General features: G+C 54.6%; 2 protein-coding genes across 6 annotated transcripts in view; both read left to right on the top strand.

Moving 5' to 3' along the window:
• The window catches only part of NFYC (nuclear transcription factor Y subunit gamma), a 62,877-nt gene extending 61,209 nt beyond the window's left edge, over window positions 1–1,668 (top strand). For 4 of the 5 annotated variants that reach the window (XM_022575388.3, XM_022575387.3, XM_022575389.3 and 1 more), the window contains exon 10: window positions 946–1,668. In XM_022575388.3, coding sequence (XP_022431096.1) covers window positions 946–1,377 — 432 coding nt within the window. In that variant the 3' untranslated portion in view covers window positions 1,378–1,668. The remainder of the gene's footprint in view (window positions 1–945) is intronic. The other variant, XM_022575390.3, reaches the window with a different exon arrangement.
• A 12,285-nt stretch (window positions 1,669–13,953) lies between these two features.
• The window catches only part of KCNQ4 (potassium voltage-gated channel subfamily Q member 4), a 58,507-nt gene continuing 55,234 nt past the window's right edge, over window positions 13,954–17,226 (top strand). Inside the window, exon 1 of the mRNA XM_022575402.3 lies at window positions 13,954–14,602. Within this exon, the coding sequence (XP_022431110.2) occupies window positions 14,289–14,602 (314 nt within the window). The 5' untranslated portion in view covers window positions 13,954–14,288. The remainder of the gene's footprint in view (window positions 14,603–17,226) is intronic.

The following is a 17,226-nucleotide window of genomic DNA, read 5'->3' as shown; positions in this document are numbered from 1 at the left end:
GCCTAGGCAGGAGCAGAGGGTGAGGAGTTGTGACAGGGTAGCAGGTGATATCTGTGGGTTTGGATGGCTAGGGCAACTGTCCCATCATCTGTTGACAGTGAGTGGACAGAAATTGTCGAAACAACAGTCTTGCCCACCCTCTAGATTTATAGACTTGGTGGGAGTTGACAATAATCCTAGACATCATGTAGCCCCAGTCCCCGTTTTACAGATGAGTGAACTGAGCCCTGGAGGTGGGAAGTGCCTTGTCTGTGCTTGCTTAGCTGTTCATTGCAGAACCAGGACTAGCATGAAGGTCTCCTGTTTCCTTTCTTTAAGAATAGTTTTTCTCTAAGCCACGCTCCTTTTAATCTCATGGATTAGTTGAAACGCAGAGAACATGTGACCTCTCAAGCTCTCTAGGTGCCTGGAATTCAGTAATTCTAAACTCGTGAGGAAGGGATCTTCCCTTTGCCGGCCCCCTTTCCCTTCGCACTATCTTGCCAGAGACCCCTGAGGACGTGATAGGATGACATGCCTAAGCCCATGCTCTCTGCTGCCGAGAGAGGAGAGGAACTGGCATCAGGACCCAACTCTGGCTTCTGCCAGCACCAGATGCCAGGCTCACATGCCAGGGCTGCTGTGGCAGGGGGTCTTAGCTTTTGGTTTCTTTTGGAAACACCTGAGAAATCATGTCCAGTTGGCCCTAACCTTCCGTAGTGGCTACGCGAGCATCTTCGCGGGTCTTCTCTGTAGTAAGCATTTAATCCCAGGTGACCTGCCTCCCCGTCAGGGCCCATGCAGGAGATGGAGATTCAGCGTAGCCTCAGCCTGAGCCAGATATTCTGAGGAAAAGAGGAGAAGGGGTAATCCCTACTGCTCCTGCCAGTGAGGATTACTGAGTTGGGGAAATGCTGACTTCCAAGCTGCTGGTACAGTGGTTCGAATTGCTTGTGTTTGTCACAGAGGAACAGCGTGCAGCAAGCTCGAGGCTCTGAGCTAACGGGAGAGGCAGAGCCCAGAGAAGTGAAAGCCACAGGAAATGCAACTCCCTGCACCTCTTCCCCGCCCACCACACATACCCCCTCTCACCGGGCTGGTGCCTCCTGTGTCTGCTGCTCCCAACCACAGCAGAACTCCACTTCCCCTCCTCCCTCTGATGCCTTGCAATGGGTGGTGGTTGAGGTATCTGGGGCCCCCAACCAACTCGAGGCCCATAGGGAGCTGCATGCCCCTCTCCCAGGGGTGACCTCACTCTCTCCTCTCCACCCCTCGCAGCAGCTCTACCAGATCCAGCAAGTCACCATGCCTGCCGGCCAGGACCTCGCCCAACCCATGTTCATCCAGTCAGCCAACCAGCCCTCCGACGGGCAGGCCCCCCAGGTGACCGGCGACTGAGGGCCTGAGCTGGCAAGGCCAAGGACACCCAACACAATTTTTGCCATACAGCCCCGGGCAATGGGCACAGCCTCCCTCCCCAGAGGACCCTGCCGACCTCAGCGCCTCCCGCAGGCTAGGACACTGGTGCGCTACGCCCGACGCCCGGGGGTGGAGGTTCTCCAACAGGAAGATGCAGTATTTTTTATTTCCTTTTTCCCTTTTTTTGTCTCCACGGAATCAGTATTTCAATATGTTGAGCTGTGTGTCCAATGCTATGAAATGAAAATAATAAATAACATATTTATGGCATTTTCTTGAAGAGTGTGGTTGAAGAAATATTTCTTTTGTTTCTCTTTTTTTGGTTCTTACTGCCACTTCTTTTAGGAGCAAATCTCAGGGGTGTATGTAATCTCCTGACTCTTAGAACAGCTGCTGACCCAGGATTTACCACCTTGTTCTGCCCTCAGGTGAAATTAGGTGACCGTGTGTAGCTTCTTTTTCACTAGTGCTCCTCTCCCCGCGTCCCTGCTCTTGCCCCAGAGCTCTGTGGATTTGCATCAGAGGCCATGGAAACATTCCATGCATTTAAGAGACTCATTTGCCATGGGGATTGGATGGTTTCATTCCCAAACCCTTCTCTTCCAGGGACTCAAGGAGACTAGGACTTTGTGTATTTGCCCCCCATCCCCCAGTTTTAATTTTATTTTTAAATGCATTAAAAATTATGCTAGTCTCCTTTGCTGCATGGACTTCAAACTGCATGAAATGCAATAAATCTCATTTTAGATAATTTGGAGTCTGGGTTTCTGTGTCTGGGGACATTCATGGGACCACTTTGCTTGGGAAAGGCTTGGAAAGGTTCGTCTGCCCTCAGGTTGGGTGTCTGTGAAGGAGGGGGACACGTCCCTCGTGAGGAGGGAGGATGTCCAAAGCAAAGGGAACTTGAGCTGCATGTCTGATTCAAATTGAGATCTTCAGCTGATTTAAAAAATGACGTTCATTTTTTAAACGTTCATCAGAACGTTTGCTGCTCAGAGTTGCCTGCCTGCCTTATTTCCTGGACTACGTATGACACGTGGGCCAGATTCAGCCTGTGTCCTTCTTGGCTGAGGGTGAAGAGAGCATCTCTCATGGAGAAAGCTTTCTCTGTCCTTAAGCAAGGACTCGAGTACGTCCCTCCACTCCTGTCTCGGCACAGGCTGGCACTCTGAGCTGCCTGCTGTGGCCATGCCCATTACCAAAGGCATGGATGGCATCTGCCATGGAGGGTAGCCCAAGCCCCTTGTCAGCCAGCAGGTCAGAAGGGTTCTACAGCCAGGGCTTGAAAGTATGGAGAACAGAAGGAGCATTCCACTTCTTCACGGCCTCTGTTGGCCGTAGAGGCCAGTGGTGAGCCGTCTTCCCCTCACCATGCCATTTACAGCTAGAATGAGGCCTGTTGTCATGGGAAGAGCAGAGAACTGGCTGCCAGGAAAAGTACTGATGTCTTCTCAGTCGGTAATATGTCATAAAACCTTAGGCAACTCCATTCTTTTGGGGACTCTCTTACAGTGTGAGGCAGGGTTAGGGAAGGGGCTTTAATATTCGATTATTTCAAGTCTGACCCTGATGCTCTAATAATTCCCTCACCGAATATCCCCCACTGTTAACCATGGTAAGCACTTGGACATGTCTCATCTGTTTCATTTTCAGTTACTTACCTAAGTGTACCTTACCTTACTCCACAAGAAAAAATAAGACGGCTTGCACTGAAAACATACACAGTGAAACAATGTGACAGATGAGAATTAGGAAGAATATTGTTGAGTAGGAAATCAGGATCATCGAAAACAAGAACAAATATTCTGGCTGCAAAGACCTACAGAGTTCTTAAAATTAGGTTTCACGTTCGATCCCGAGCTTCCTGACCACCAGGGCAAAAAGAGAGATGGGACCAGGTAAGAGATTCACATCTAAAGCAAAGAAAGATAACATTCTTTAGCAAAAGCAAAGATTTTCCTAGCTGTAAGGTTTTGGATACATGGTACCCCTCCAGTGTCATCAAGGTAGATGAAGCAGGTGATACTGTCACCATGAGAAGTCAGGTCTGCCCCCTTCATTCTAGCCCTGGACTTTCTCTGAAGGGGATCATCTGGCCTTTCCCACTGTCCTGTACCCAAACACGTCTCAGTGAGACATGCAGGTAATTCACTGACAGCACGTGCCCAGCCCCACGTGGAGAGGATTCAAGAGAGCGCTTGTGAATGAGAAGCACCCAGAAGGGAGGCTGGGCTCAGAAAAGGCAGAAGCTCAGCTCTTTTCGTTTCCTGGCTAACCTCTCATTTTGAGGTCGCTGCACAGTCCCACCTTGCTGCTCTTCCTCCCATTCACGAAAACCCAAGCATAACTGAAATTTCAGACCGGTCAGTGGGTCCCCATTTTCCTGCAGACTTCCATTCTTATTTTGGAAATGTTTCGATCAGTTGCCTTACTGAGCACGTTCCCTTTAAATTTCCCCGCCAGCAGGGCCCATGCGGGTGTAAACAAACACTTTGGTGCTGCCCAAGAGAGCCCCTATCTAATACCCAGCACGATCCCCTTACATCCGGAGCACTCTTAAACATTTTTCCTAGCACTTGCAGCATCTGTCCTCCCAATGATCTTCACAGTGACCCTGCAAGGGGAGACAGGAAGAGGGATGGTGATCCCTGTGCTACAGATGGAGACATAGGAGGCCCAGTGAAGTGCAGTGACTTGCCCAAGGTCACTCCATGAATAGGGGTAGAGCTGAAACCAAAACATTGGTCTCCTGACCCCCTGTGCATACATAGTTGCTTTCTGGCCAAAGGTGGTGTGTGTGTGTGTGTGAGAGAGAGAGAGAGACAGGGCTTTATAAATATGAACTGTCTCCTTTCGCTCTGCCTCCCCAGACCCACTGGCCCAGCCTTGAGTATACGTGGAATAAATAGAGCAGTTAGGTCTGGTCTGTAGACAGCTGGTGGTTGGGATAACTTTCCCAGAAGGCGATGCTGGGGGCTGGAGGCCCCTGGGATTATGAACAGACCACCTGGCCAGCCTCCTTACTGCTTAATTCTGCTGAGGCCACAAGGGGGCAGCATGTAGCACTCGCCGAAATCTGGGAGGTGCCCTGTCCCACCCTTATCCCAACTTCAGACAACTCTAGGAACTATGGGGTATGACTGTCCCCTTTCTCAGTGGGTACTAGATCTTTGGTACTAGATCTTTAACCCCTTTCCTGATAAGACCCTTAACTTTTGAAGAGAGGGGCCTTCCTGGGGCAATAGCGAGGGCTGGAAACACTATCCTCTCCAGAGTATTACATTAGGGTAGGTGGTTAGATTTTAATAAGGAGACTTTTTGACAGCCCTTCTTATCTCCCCAGCTTTGTGTCTTTCCACTCTTCTTCCCCCCTGAACTCTACATTCCTGTCACACTCAATTACTCACTGGTCCCTGAACTCACCTCCATGTTTTCAGCTGGCCCCAACGCCTGGATGTCCTTTTACTTCCTTTTCCACTTATTGATCCCCTATACATACATCAAGGCCCAGTTTAAATGGCCCTTGCTGAGAAACTTCTAACTCCTAGGACAGAGTTAGCAAAGACTTCTTTGATGCTCTCACAGCAACTTCTACAGCCTCTATTATTAGTGCTCATATACACAGTCGTTCAACAAATGTTTCTTTGGCACTTTCTGTGTTTCAGACATTGTTTTGGACATTGTGAAGACAGCTGAAAACAAGCCAGATGAGGTTTGTGCTATCATGGAGCTTATATTGGGTTGGGGGCAGGGGGAGAGGTGGGAGTGGGGAGGGGAAAGATAGACAACAAACACAAGACGAGTCAGGCTCTGAACAGTCTGTTAGAACTTTCTGGTTTTGGCTGTCTTCCTCACCGATGGTCCTCCAGTTCAGGGTCATCTCCATGCTTCCAGAGCCCAACTTAGGGCCTGGCACCAAGAGAATGACAGTAACTGATGACTGAGTTAACAAACACGAGCTCTTCCCTGAAGATGGGGTCTCCAACACTGCACACATCCTACCCCTGCTCATTGGCTCTCACTGTCACTTTTTTGTTGGGAACAGTTTTCTACTGAGCACTGACTGATGATATGCTAGGCAGGAGTATTCGATGGAGATTATTCTTTTAAGAAATTTCTGTGTAGGAAAATACATCTAAAGCTAGATGGATTATCTCATTTCATCTTTACATCTTCATTAGGTAGGTATCCTGCTCATTAGTGAGAAACTGAGGCTCAAAGAGTTTAAGAAATTACCCAAGGGCACCAGCTGGTTGAGTGGAGCCAGATGCTCCAAGAAGTCTCCCGTCCCAGGCGGCTCAGCCCCACTGGTCTCGTCCCCTCTGATAAGTGATTCTTTTCCTACAGAGAATGAAAGTCCTCACCCCCCAACTCCTGCATAGGGACCTAGCTTTTGTCCCATTGCTCACTGACCTCCCAGGAGGAGAGGGCCCCAGGGCAGAGGGCCAGGCAAAACCTGGTCACATGAGAAACTTGGGCCTGGCCTCCTCAAGGAGGCCTCTGAGCCAGACTGGCAGTGGTACTCCCCAGCTTGGGTGCTGGGCCACTACCATGAGGGGATAAGAGGATAGCAAGGCTGGCACTCAGGAGGGGAGAACCTGAGCTGGGCCCCAGCTGAGCCAGGCTGGGCTGAGCTCCTCAGGCTGGCTGGTGCTGAAGACAGGTCCAAAACAGAGCCCAGCCTCCCTCCGCAGCCCTGAGCCACATCACCTCTCCAGCTCCCAAGCCCTTGTGCCTCTCTCTTTCAGCGAAGGTCCATGGGACAGAAGCTTTCTAAGATATTGAATGTGTCAAAATGTCTTTATTTTGCCCTTTATTTAAATGACAGTTTGGCAATGTGTGGGATTCTACGTTCACAATTATTTGCCTTCAGCACCCTGAAGATACTATTCCACTGTCTTTTGGCATCTGTTGTTGCTGATGAGATGCTTACTGTCAATTCAATTATTGGACCTTTGTAGATAAGCTATTTTTTCTTTCTGGTGGCTTTTAAATTTCCTCATTATTCTTGTCTTTCTACACTTTGGCTACAGGGTGTCTAGATGTAGTTTTGATTTGTTTTTAAAGCTATCTTACTAGGCACTCTGTGGGCCTTTTAAATCTAGAAATTCATGTCTTATTTCTGGAAAGAGCTTAGTCTTTCCAGTATCTTTTTCTGGAAGTAATAATATGTATGCTGGAGTTTCTCATTCAATCTTCTTTGTCTCTTTTCTTTCATATGTTTAACTGTTTTATTGTTCTATGCGTCATTCTGGAGGATTTCCTCAGTTATAGCTTCTAATTAACTTATTCTCTCTTCACCTGTATTTACTAACCCATCTACTGATTTTTTTTTTAAATGTCAGTGATGTTAGTTTTCATTTCCAAAATTTCTAGATAGTTCTCTTCATATCTGTTACATGTTTCTGTCTGATATCTTTCTGTTTTTGTTCTATAGATGTTATTCCTTCCTTTATCTTCTTGAAGGTTTTAACTAAAACTTCCTTTCAGATTGCTCCATTATCTCTAGATCTTTAAATATGAATTCTTCCTTGAGAGAGGTGCCTCTTAAAATATTGTATTTCTTATATGTTGTGAAGTTTATCCTTGAGATAGTTTCAGCATATTTTCCTGACTGTACCCTGGGATATGGAGGCCACCCTTTGGGGCGATTTCTCAGCTGTATCTGCCCAAGCCTTGTAGATAAGCACCAGCCCCAAACTAGCTCTTATATAAGTGTCTTTTGGGATTTTTATATGTCGTGAATATCAGGTTCTGAGTCCGCATTCCATGTGAACGGGCTTAAGGTGTCCTAATCATATGGGTACTCTTTCTACCCAAAGCCAGGTCATATGGGTACTCTTTCTTTCTACCCAAAGCCAGGACCAGGCGGCTGGCAGGCAGATATTTTAGTCCTGTCTAGGGCATGCAGCACTTTCCCAGGCCCAGCCTTAAGCAGGGAGCCTACCACAGCCCTTGCCACTAGTGGGGTCTGCAAGTGTTACTTCCCACCCCCTGGAATGCTGAATCCCTCCTCAGAGGTACAGCTGCAACTCCTGCTCACCACCGGAATTTCCTCTCATTTCTGGCCCTTAGAGATTTCTCATTCTTGCCTTTGAACTTGGATACGTGTTTTTATGTTTTAAATTATCCAGCATTTATATTGTGTATCTACTATTTTAAGGAGGAGGGACTTTAATAGGTGTTCAATCAAGTTTGACCTGGCAGGGCTTCCCTGGTGGCGCAGTGGTTAAGAATACGCCTGCCAGTGGAGGGGACACGGGTTCGAGCCCTGGTCGGGGAAGATCCCACACGCTAGTTGCGGAGCAACTAAGCCCATGCGCCACAACTACTGATCCTGCGCTTTAGAGCCTGCGAGCCACAACTACTGAGCCCGTGTGCCACAACTACTGAAGCCTGTGTGCCACAACTACTGAAGCATGTGTGCCTAGAGCCCGTACTCTGCAACAAGAGAAGCCACCACAATGAGAAGGCCATGCACTGCAACGAAGAGTAGCCCCTGCTCTCCACAACTAGAGAAAGCTCACGCACAGCAACAAAGACCCAACGCAGCCATAAATAAATAAGTAAGTAAGTAAGTAAATTTATTAAAAAAAAAAGTTTGACCTGGCAGTCCTGCTCTCTGGGCCTTCTATCCCTGTCATTGAGCCCCTAGCCTCCCTTCTGAGCCCCCATTCTCCTTTCTGAACCTCTATGTCCCTTACCAAGTCTCAGCCCTTTTCAGAGTCCCCTTCCCTGACACTCAATCTGCCATCCCTCCTACTCACGTCCTCTCCCTCCCTGAATCCTCCTCCAGGTTTCTCTGATCATGGGACCAGAAAGAAGGGAAGCTTTTCCGCATTGTACTCTCAACAACTCAGAAAAGGCCCTCCTCCTCATTTTCCAAGGAACTCCACTGTCCCAGTGGCTCTCACTGAGAACGTGGAGCCTGCCAATAGAGTTGTAGTAGTGTTGTCTTCTACATGGTCTTCCAGGAGTTGGGGTCATAGAGGAAGAATCCTGAAGGTGGAGGAGAAGCGGTTGCAAGAAGGGATGGCTTTGACCTTCATTTCCACACCCCCTTCTCCCTCAGTGTCTCCTCCTTGTGGGCCCCCCTCCAGCCCTGAAGATCAATGGGGGTTCACTTTCACTGAGATCAGCGACACTGCTCGCTCCGCTTCCTGTGGCTCTGAGCTGACTGGCCCAGAAGGGTAGCAGGGGCTGGGCTAGGGACAGGTCAGTGGCACACCCAGATATGGGGGAGAAACTCCTTGGGACCCTCTAGCACCTCTACCTGCCAGGTGGCCTCAGTCTCTTGTCCTCTCTGGGCTCATTGGGAAAATGAAGCAGGTTCGATCCTTCTCTCATAATTCCTCCTGCTCTCAGTGGAGGTGGATCTCTGGAGGCAAATAATGCATGTGATGCCGACACCCATGAGAATCCTCCCTTCCAATCCCCTCCTGCTAGGAAGACTCTCCCAGGGAGAAGAGGTGCTAGGACCAGGGAATTCTCACAGCATCTCCCAGCCCCATCCGAACGCACACATGAAGGGTGATAAGATCAATGGTTCACATTTGTACAGCTCCCTGCACGGTCGTGACTTTTTCATGTATTATTGCATTTAGTCCTCCCGATAGCCAGGGAAGTTGAGGCAGAGGTGGAGTGACCAAGGTCACCAAGTAGTCCAAAGGTAGAGCCAGGAAGCCCAGACATAACCTGTTGTTCAGTGATCTTTCTGTCCCCGCCCCCCAACTGCCGACCTCCCTGGGTACTGGCACCTCCAAATCTTCCTGCCCTGAGCTGTCTTGTACAGAGCCCGAGCCTCTGTGGCATGCTCAGTCTCAGCCCCGGCCAGTCTCCCTGTTTCCCATCAGGCTGAACTGGACCCTCAGCACAGCATTCAAGGTCCCTTCTGTCCCCCTTGTCAAACTTGTTTTTCCTCCCCCATGTTCTGTAACATCCTCCCTATCCCCACACCCCACCTACACACACACACACACACACACACACACACACACACACACACACACTATAGCACAGGGGTAAAGAGCTACACTAGGCAAGTCTCTTCACTGAGTCTCAGCCTTCTTGTCTGTAAAATGGGGGTGTGAATAGGATTACCTCAGAGGGCTGTTGGGATGCTGAAATAGAAGATACAGTTAAAGCACCCTACACAAGGCTCTGGGCCTCATTCATGGTAGCTGCAGGCATTATTGGTTGCACTTCTCTGCACCTCTCCAAGTCCTCCCTACTCCTGTCCCCAAGAAGGCTTCCTCTGCCATTGCCAGTGGAGACTTTCCCTCATCTGACTTCTAGCAACACTTAGAGCTATAAGAAAACCAAAACAGGGGCTTCCCTGGTGGCGCAGTGGTTAAGAATCCGCCTGCCGGGCTTCCCTGGTGGCGCAGTGGTTGAGAATCTTCCTGCCAATGCAGGGGACACGGGTTCGAGCCCTGGTCTCGGAAGATCCCATGTGCCGTGGAGCAACTAGGCCCGTGAGCCACAGCTACTGAGCCTGCGTGTCTGGAGCCTGTGCTCCGCAACAAGAGAGGCCACGACAGTGAGAGGCCCACGCACCGTGATGAAGAGTGGCCTCCGCTCGCCGCAACTAGAGAAAGCCCTCGCACAGAAACGAAGACCCAACACAGCCAAAAATAAATAAATAAATTTATAAAAAAAGGAATCCGCCTGCCAATGCAGGGGACATGGGTTCGACCCCTGGTCCAGGAAGATCCCACATGCCACAGAGCCACTAAGCCCGTGCACCACAACTACTGAGCCTGTGCTCTAGAGCCCGAGAGCCACAACTACTGAAGCCCGCGTGCCTAGAGCCTGTGCTCTGCAACGAGAATCCACTGCAATGAGAAGCCCGTGCACCGCAGCAAAGAGTAGCCCCAGCTCGCCACAACTAGTGAAAGCCCGCGTGCAGCAATGAAGACCCAACGCAGCCAAAAATAAATAAATTTAAAAGAAAAAAAAAGAAAGAAAGAAAACCCAAACAGTTTCTGTGGTGTGGAGAGAAAGGAGGAGGAGGTCTGGTGGGTGGAACCTTGACATCCTCACCTCAATTCAACCAGAACACCTCTGCTTGAATGCGCTTTACATATTGGGGTGCTACCTTAAGATTCTGTCTGTAGAAAGGATTCCATTGCTAATAAAGTCTGAAAACCACTGACGTAAAACCCCCTTCCCACTCCAAGAAAGGAATCTGCATCCTTGGTTGACCTGAAGTCACACTGGCGGCCGTCAGTCGATGACAGGCTTGAACCTGGCCGCAAGGTCCCCACAACTTCTAGATCTCAACCCTTTCAGACCTAGGAGTCTCCACCCCTGTCAGGAATAAGTCCTAGAGAACAAAGATTGGGCCATCTGTGGTTCCCCTCAGTACTGATGCCAGTACCCTGTGCACAGTGGGTAGGTGCCAGCCAGGGGAGAGGACAGGTCACAGGCAGTTCTGGATACTGGCTGTGTGTCCTTAGATGAGTCCCCACGTGTCTCTGAGCCTCAGTTGGTGCTCAGCAAATGGGAGCTCTCTCCCTCCCCACTCTTCCTCTCAATCAATACTTGCTTCATTGATGGATGAAAGTGACAGTGATGAATTACAGAAGATCTTGGAGCCCCACCCCCTCCTTATGGGCAGATGGGGAAACTGAAGCCCAGAGCCAGGAATGGACTTGCCCAGGTGGGACAGAGTGAGTGAGTCAGGGCAGAGCGGGATGTTTTTTTTGGCAGTGTTACCTGGGAGAGGTGTGGCGGCTGGTGGGGGTGAGTGGGAAGGAAGCTGCTGAGGGTGGGGTGAAGGGAACAGGTGGGAGAGAGGGAAGGAGGAGGGTGGGAAACCATAGCTCCACCCCCCGTCCCCCCAGCAGGGAGAGAGCCAGAGACAGTCGTGCGCTCAGAAAAGTGTCTTAGTCACTAAAGGCTGCGGTGGGGAAAGGCCTTCCTCCTGGTCACGCTCGTGTCCCGGGAATCCGGACGGGACAGGAAGGCCGCCGGGTGACCCTCAGAGTGGCCACCTGTCCTCTTGGAACTGGACTTTCTCCTCTGCCTCCTCCACTTTCCCATGCACACACATACACACACCAACCTAACTTTGCTTACATCCTCCTAGAACCATCCCCCCATCCCCCCACTCCTTAGGAAGAGTTCCATGACTCTCCACTTTATCATTTATCTATTTATTTATTTGTGGCCGCACCGCGCAGCTTGTGGGATCTCAGTTCCCTGATCAGGGACTGAACCCGGGCCACGGCAGTGAAAAACCCAGAATCCTAACCACTAGGCTACCAGGGAACTCCCACAACTCCCCACTTTAAAAAGTGGTGGGCCTGTCCCATTACACATACACCTACAGGAGAAACACGCCTCTGTGCCCCATGAATCTCCTTCCTGAGATCTAACTTCCCTCCCTCTAGCTGCAGCCACAGTCTCTTTCTTCCTCTTGCTGCCTTTGAGGGGCTCATCCGGAGCTGGAGTTGGGAAAGGTGATGAAAGACCCTCTCCTCGCAGTGAGGGCTCCTGGCAAGGAGAGGAAGGGACTTTCGCAGCCCCCTAAGTGGGAAGAGAGGCGTGGCATCCGGGGGTGACACTGAGCCTGATGATCATCTTTCCCAGAACAGACCCCATTTCAGATATTCTGAGTGTTGATAAAGGGCAACCTGTGTTCAAGTGCCATTTCTGCGCATAAGAAGAGCCTCAAAAAGACCCCCAAGAGGGCTTCCCTGGTGGCGCAGTGGTTGAGAGTCCGACTGCCGATGAAGGGGACACGGGTTCATGCCCCGGTCTGAGAAGATCCCACATGCTGCGGAGCTGCTGGGCGCGTGAGCCATGGCCGCTGAGCCTGCGTGTCCGGAGCCTGTGCTCCGCAACGGGAGAGGCCACAGCAGTGAGAGGCCTGCGTAGCGCAAAAAAAAAAAGACCCCCAAGAAACATCCCCCAGATCCCTTACAACTGCTTTCCTTCCCACCATTTCAAGTCCCCAGGCCTTAGTCCACCCCCCAGGACCCCTGACTGAGGAAGCCCAGTCAGGCAGTCCCATAGCCTCTGGGAGGGCAGTGCTGCCTATCTAGGGAGTGCTAGCTGCAGCTCATGGGGAGACGATGGGTTAACACAGCCAGGGCAGTGCATCCATAGCTGAGCCCCGGGGTCCAGAAACCTTCCCCAGCTACCAGTGAGGAAGGGGCATAAACTGCCCAGGGGCACCAGGCTCTGGCCCTCGGCACACCTGGAGCCAGAAGCAGCCAGAGGGATTCAGGTCGGACCCCAAAGGCAGCCTCTGCTACGCAGAGGGAAAAGGGTCACTGTTGGGGTAGGGGTGTAAACGGCTGTCAAGCCCAGTTTGGGGTCCCCCAGGTCCCTGCAGCCCCCTCCCAGCACGCCGGCAGCTCTGCCTCCTTCCCTCCCCCACTGGCGCTCAGCAGATCAATGCTGCCTTTGCTGACAGCTGAGAATCGAGCTCGCCTTCCCACCCCGTCCCCCGCCCCTCCCGCTCGGCTCCGTCCCCCGAGATCCTCCCGGAGGAACCGGGAAGAGTTTGCTGCGGAAGCGCTTCACCCTGGGGCAGGGCCTGCGGGGGGAGCGGCTGGTGTGGCCGAAGCTTTCGTCGGGGGACGAGGGAAGGAGGATCGGGAAACCCAAATGACCACCGTGGGCTGGGCCCAGAGGGCTAAAGGGAACGAAAAGGCCTCCCCCAAAGCTAGAGAGAGTAGGTCAGGCACCAGGAACTTTCCGGCTGGAGAGGGAGTGCCGTGGGGGAAAGTCTCGCCGCTTTTGGGTGCGATTCTGTGAGCCTTTGGGGAGGAGGCTGTCCGGCCTCCGCGCTGGTTCAGAGCTCACCTCCCAACACCTGTGTGCCCTGAACCTTGCCCTGCCCTGGAAGCGAGGCAAGGGCGCGCTTCAGACTGGGCTGGTGCGGAGCAGGCCCCTCTGATCAGAGGAGACTCTTCTTTGGGGTAGAGTGGCCTAAGCGGAGGCTCTTCCCTCATCCTGAAGAAGGGACGCTCAGAGGCGGGGGTGGGGTGGGCAGAAAAGAAGACACACCTGAGGCCCACGGTGCTGCACACACAGGCCTTTCAGGCACGAGCGCACCCCGCCCCACGCGCACGGGGCACGGCCAGACGGGGCACACCTCGCTGACGCCGCCACCGCCAGCGGTCCGGACCCTGCACGCCCATCCACACCGCACCTCCTCACTCAATCTCACCATCACAGCCACCCACTGCGCCCACACAGCAGGCACTTCTGCATCCACTCACACTTAAGCTCCGCGGGACCCGCGTCCCATCCGCGACGGCGGCCGCGACTCCTCGCCCCACTCGCCACAACCGCACATGAGGCATCCCGCCCCCAGCCCGGCCTTCGGGTCCACGCAGCCGCGCGCAGCCCGGCGCTCCGCTCGCACCAGCCGGAGGCCGCCGCCACGAGGTCCGGTCCCCGCCCCGACTCGGCGGCCCGCGCGGCGGGGGCGCCCTCCCGCCGCCTCTCCGCACGTCCCCTCCCTCCGCCCGGCCTCGCCGGCTCGCTCGCTCCCTCCCGATTTGGGAAGGCGGCCGCGGGGCGGGCGGGGGCGGCGGGGGAGGGGCGGGGCGGGGGAGGCTGACATGTGAGCGGCGCGCCGGCGGCAGGTGGAAAGGCGAGCGGCATGGAGCGCGTAATAAGAGAGTTGGAGTCGGAAAGAGCCGCCCCAGTCGCCGGGGAAGAGGGCGGTCAGCGCGGGCTCCGGCGGCCCCCCGGCTCTGAGCGCCCGCCCCCGGCCCCGGAGCGGCCCCGGCCCGGCCCCTAGCCCCCGCCGACCGCGCCCGCCTCGGGCCGCCCCGCCGGCCCTGGGTCCGAGACATGCGCCGCTGAGCGCCCCTCGCGCGCCCCAGCCCCGGACCGGACCCGGGCCCCGGCCCCCCCGCCTGGCGCCGCCCATGGCCGAGGCCCCCCCGCGCCGCCTCGGCCTAGCCCCCCTGCCCGCGGACGCCCCCCGCGCCGAGCTGGTGGCGCTCACAGCGGTGCAGAGCGAGCAGGGCGAGGCGGGCGGGGGCGGCTCCCCGCGCCGCCTGGGCCTCCTGGGCAGCCCCCTGCCGCCGGGCGCGCCCCTCCCAGGGCCGGGCTCGGGCTCGGGCTCCGCCTGCGGCCAGCGCTCCTCGGCCGCGTACAAGCGCTACCGACGCCTGCAGAACTGGGTCTACAACGTGCTGGAGCGACCCCGCGGCTGGGCCTTCGTCTACCACGTCTTCATGTGAGTTTGCTACCCCGAGCTCCCGACCGTGCCCTCGCGCTGCCGCCCCGCGTGGCCCCTGCCGCCCTGCGTGGCCCCTGCCGGAGCCTGGGCTCCCGGGGGACGGCTGCCCCACCTTGGCTCCGCCTCCTGCCCCCCAGCCCCCCGGTCGGCCGACCCTCATCGCTCTGCCCCCAGGCCTGAACCCGATTTCCGATCCCCCTCCCCCCACAGCCTGCCCCTAAACCCCCAGCTCTCCAAGTCCTGACCCCAGCTTGACCTGGCTTCTGACCTCCCCCACCTCAACTCCTGGTTTCCATCCTGATCTCCAACCCCTGCTTCTCTGTCCCCTGTACGCCCCACGTCCAGCTTCTTGTCCCCCATCTCTCTCCAATCGGCAGCCACTAAAGTGCGGCTCCCTTTTCCTCTTCCTCACTTCTGTCTCCCTGTGTCCCAGACACAGAGGGCCCTTTGGCCCCCGCACACTTTCTGTCACCTTCTCCCCAGCTCTGTAGCTACAGTGGCCTCCCACCTCGACTCCCCTCGGAGATGTCCCTCTCCAGAGACGATCTCCCCCCCCAGCTGAGGGCTGGTCCCCAGTTATAGGTGTTTGGGGTCCCCTTGAGCCACCAGAGTTCTGACACTGGCGTGTGCTGTCTGACTTTGAGTTTTCACTCAGTCTTGCCATCCACCCTCAACTTCCCAGTGGCAGCAGTGGGCCCTGCCGCCTGCCCTGCAGGCTTGGCCAGCTAGCCTGCCCAGCTTGCTGGCCGCTGCACCAGGCCTGGCTCTGGGCACCCTGGGGAAAAAGAAAGAGGAGAGGAGTAAGTTTGGAAACACTCACGCTGCGGGCCCCCTCCTCCCCCTCGCCAGGCTCCTACAACTTTCAAAAACACTGACCCTTCTTGGATGTAAAGAGCGAATTTTGGCAGCTCAGAGCTCAGTCTTGGGGGATGGCCTGGCCCAGCCGGGAACATGAGAGGCCCCGCAGATATCAGTTGAAGGGCTGGGCCTGGCTCTCGGACGCTCGAAGGTGCCCGGGAGAGAGACCTCTGGTCCCTGGGAAATGTGCCGATATTAATCCCTTATTGCTGCCCCCAGAGAGGGCCCTCTAGTCTTGGGGTCTCCTGGGTGGTCCCCTTTCCTGTCCACCTGACTGTCCCACAGTCCTTCTGCCTGTCTGGCTGTCCCTCTGCCGGAGTGAGTTTCTGCCAGTGTGTGAGTTGTCCTGTCTCTGTCTCTCCAGCTATCCAACAGTCTTTCTGCTTGTCTGTTTCCATCCCTCTGTTGGCCTGTCCAGTTATCTGGGTGCCTGTCTGTCCATCTGTCTATCCACCTGTCCACCTGAATCTTACTCTTCTACTTGTCTGCTTCCACCTGTCTTTTGGTCTGTCTTCCTGCCTGACCCTCTGCTGTCTGCTTGCCTGCCTCTGCCCCATCCTAGCTGGCCCACAGAATTTCAGAGCGGAGGGGAGGAGAATGCTGGCAAAGGAGCCCCCTGACCACAGGGAGGGTAGCGGAAGGGAACTCTTTCAGCCTGTATGCTCCTGAAGGTAGCAGCCACGATTCGGTGCAGAGACCTCCTGTGGCGGGCCGGGCGGGGGGGCGGGGGCAGAGAGTTGAGATGCTCTGGACGTGAGGTCGCACTTAGGGTCAGGGTCAATGGTTAGGAGTAGCCCATCCCCCAATGCCCATTGGCAGGGCCTGGATGAATCTTTTTCTCTGCAGAGAGGGCTGCTGGAGTGCTGCGGGTTCTCTGCTGGGGTAGCAGGGACGGTGGAGTTGGGGATGAGGGGCAGGGGACTGCTAATGAAGAGCCGCTGCATTGAGGCGCCCTTGCCCACCCTGCAGCCTGGGTGCCCGTGGAGGCCGAGACACTTCGCAGGGAGCAGCTGCATCGTCCGCGGGCTCCTCTTGGGAGATGACTTTTCCGAGGCAAGGCTGGGCCTGGGGAAGCAATAGAGCTCTGAGGTGGAGGTCCTTGGTCCCCAGGCCTGGCCTCTCAGCCCCTTTGAGTGTGAAGGACTTGCCTCGTGTCCTCTGGCCAGCACTGTCTTCACCTCCTCTGGAGGGGCCTCTCCTTCCTCTCCAGGAGCTAAATCCGCTAGTAGCTTTGCCCCACATCCTGCCCTTTCTGGATGCCAGGAATGCCCTGGCCAGGGACCTGGCTGTTCTGACCACTTGTCACCAGGATCCCAGGGCTGAGGCATCTCTCAGGAACTCTGGGAGAGGAAATGTGGTGTGAAAACGTCCGGACATTTGGGGATCTCGGGTCATTCATCTTAGAGGTCAGAGTGGGCTGAGGGGTCAGGAACCCCACCTCTTGCATGCTGTGCGATCTTGGGTTGATCATTGCGCCTCTCTGAGCTTTAGATCTCTAGGCCATCCAAGTGGGTAGAAACCCCAGCCTTGCGGGCCTCCCTCTTGGACGAGGTAATGGGTGGGAAAGAACTCGGTGAGCCGCAAGGGCCTGTGGGAGTGTGAGGGGTTGGTGTTATGATTGGGCCTGAGGGAGGGGCCGCACAGGAGGCCTCTCCTGTTCGTGAGGAGCTCCAGATGTGGGGCTCTGCGGTCACTCACTGCAGGGTCTTGGGCGAGCCAGGAAGTTCTTCCTGCTCTTGGAATTCTAGCCTGATTATTGCACT

Source organism: Delphinapterus leucas, chromosome 1 (genome assembly GCF_059928025.1).
Source record: "Delphinapterus leucas isolate spDelLeu-1000000601 "Yukka" chromosome 1, BTC_Dleu_Yukka2, whole genome shotgun sequence".
NCBI classification, from domain to species: Eukaryota; Metazoa; Chordata; class Mammalia; order Artiodactyla; family Monodontidae; genus Delphinapterus; species Delphinapterus leucas.
The sequence above is the reverse complement of the archived record's forward strand: the minus strand, read 5'-3'. Positions and strand labels throughout refer to the sequence as shown.